Source organism: Tarenaya hassleriana, unplaced genomic scaffold (assembly GCF_000463585.1).
Source record: "Tarenaya hassleriana unplaced genomic scaffold, ASM46358v1 Cleome875, whole genome shotgun sequence".
Classification (NCBI taxonomy): domain Eukaryota; kingdom Viridiplantae; phylum Streptophyta; class Magnoliopsida; order Brassicales; family Cleomaceae; genus Tarenaya; species Tarenaya hassleriana.
The window spans coordinates 1-1,769 of NW_010971160.1; the positions used below are offsets into that span (position 1 = coordinate 1).

The 1,769-nt window shown below is 32.0% G+C and overlaps 1 protein-coding gene across 1 annotated transcript; it reads right to left on the reverse strand.

The window, feature by feature from the left end:
- Positions 1-437: 437 nt before the first annotated feature.
- On the reverse strand, positions 438-1,299 carry LOC104803439. Its single transcript, XM_010527370.2, has 3 exons — positions 1,221-1,299; positions 675-771; positions 438-643 (listed from the first exon to the last, which is right to left on the reverse strand). The coding sequence occupies exons 1-3, from the start codon at positions 1,285-1,287 to the stop codon at positions 532-534; spliced, it is 276 nt and encodes a 91-aa protein (XP_010525672.1). The 5' UTR covers positions 1,288-1,299; the 3' UTR covers positions 438-531.
- Positions 1,300-1,769: the final 470 nt, after the last annotated feature.

Sequence of the window (1,769 nt, forward strand, 5' to 3'; positions counted from 1 at the left end):
TTTTAAAAAAATAACTCTATCCTCTTATAGAGAGGGAAGACCACCGAAGAGCGAGAAAAAACATTTTTTTTTTGTTATTACAAACAAAGGATTAATTATAACTTTAAAAGTTTTTGGTGGGCCATAAAATCCAAAAACTTTTAAAGTTATAATTAATCCTTTGTTTGTAATAACAAAAAAAAAATGTTTTTTCTCGCTCTTCGGTGGTCTTCCCTCTCTATAAGAAGTGTTTTGTTCTTAAAGGCCTTTAAAGGCCCATGACCCTTTTAAAAAAGCAGCGGTTTTAGAAGGCGTTATATAAAAAACAATGCTTTGAAGTGTTTAGCTAAATCTATCTCTATATATAATAGTTGGGTTTAAAGGTATGTGGCAAAGACACCTAGGATCTATATCATCGTCCATATATAATTTATTTTAAATTTTTAGACACGTGTCTTCCTTGTCGTGTCGTATTTTATAGTAAGCTATTTTTGGATCATTTCATAAAAAATAAAAAATAAAAAAACTAGAGAGAGGCAGATCATATGAAGATCAGGGCTTGTTGCAACTGGGGTCCACCATGGAACCGATGGGCCTGAAGATGTAAGGCTGGCCTGCGTAAGTGAACTGAGCGGAAGCTTTGGCGGGCAAAGCATCTCCTTTTACCAGAAGGCAACTGTCTCCTCCAGTCGCACGTGTTTGTCACCGTCACTTTCCACTCCACTTCTCCCTCTATCTCCCTCCCGGTTCTCTCCGTCCCGATCTGAATCCCGCTGTATGTGCAACCCCTTCCTGTTTTTTCGTTTTAATTACGTTTCCCACGCGCTAGTATATACAATATATATATATATATATGATGCATTAACCACACATACATACCATATTCTATATGTGATGTATAGACAATCTAATTTAGAGACACATATAATGTTTGATGTTTTTTATTTGTTTGTAATGCATTATTTTTTAAGTTTTGTTTGTTCATTGACCGGTTATAACCGATCTGAATTGAATTATATATATCACAACAATCAAGTCAAACCAAACCAAATCAAATTTATATTTGATTATTATTCGAATATAATTTTTCATAGACCTAATTATATCCAATCGTAACCAAAACGAATCAAACCGATTAAAATCAACTAACGGTTCCAAATCAACCGAATGCATCCAAACCCTATGTGTGTATGTATATATTAGAAATCAAAGGAAGAAGGACATAGAGTTTTTCTTTGTACCTCCACTAACCATACAGAGAAGAAGAAGAAGAAGAAAAGCAGCCAAAGATTTGAGAGGAGCCGCCATTTTTTCTCTGGAGTTTTGATACTTCGACTTTATGTTTTCGAGTTTGGCAATTTTTTCTACATATACATGTGCATATATATATATATATATGTGAAATTTACATATATATTTAATATTCAAATCCATTGTATTTAACTAAAGAGCAGATTCATAATTGCACAGGATCTAAAATATATAGAAAGAATCATTCATTAATTACGTTTTTCCATTTTGCTCATTTACTGGTCAAAATAAATTTAATTTATTTTTTAAAATGATGGTTACACGAAACGTATGCAACCTAGATTTTTATTCCATATCTAGAAGAACTGAATGAGGAAAACAAAATATTTATACAGAAACCAATGTGTGTATATTCCATTAATAGATTTATTTGTCATTAATGAGACGAGATTTAATCTCATAAAAAAATGGAAAGTGCATTTTAACGAATAAGGAAATACATATTTATGTAGTGCGTCGCAAGAACAATTAACTTATAC

Coding starts and splice junctions, on each gene's coding strand:
- LOC104803439 (XM_010527370.2), bottom strand. CDS start 1,287: ATGGCGGCTCCTCTCAAATCTTTGGCTGCTTTTCTTCTTCTTCTTCTT. Junction 772..1,220: donor TCTCTGTATGGTTAGTGGAG/GTACAAAGAAAA, acceptor ACGAAAAAACAG/GAAGGGGTTGCACATACAGC. Junction 644..674: donor AAAGTGACGGTGACAAACAC/GTGCGACTGGAG, acceptor TTGCCTTCTGGT/AAAAGGAGATGCTTTGCCCG.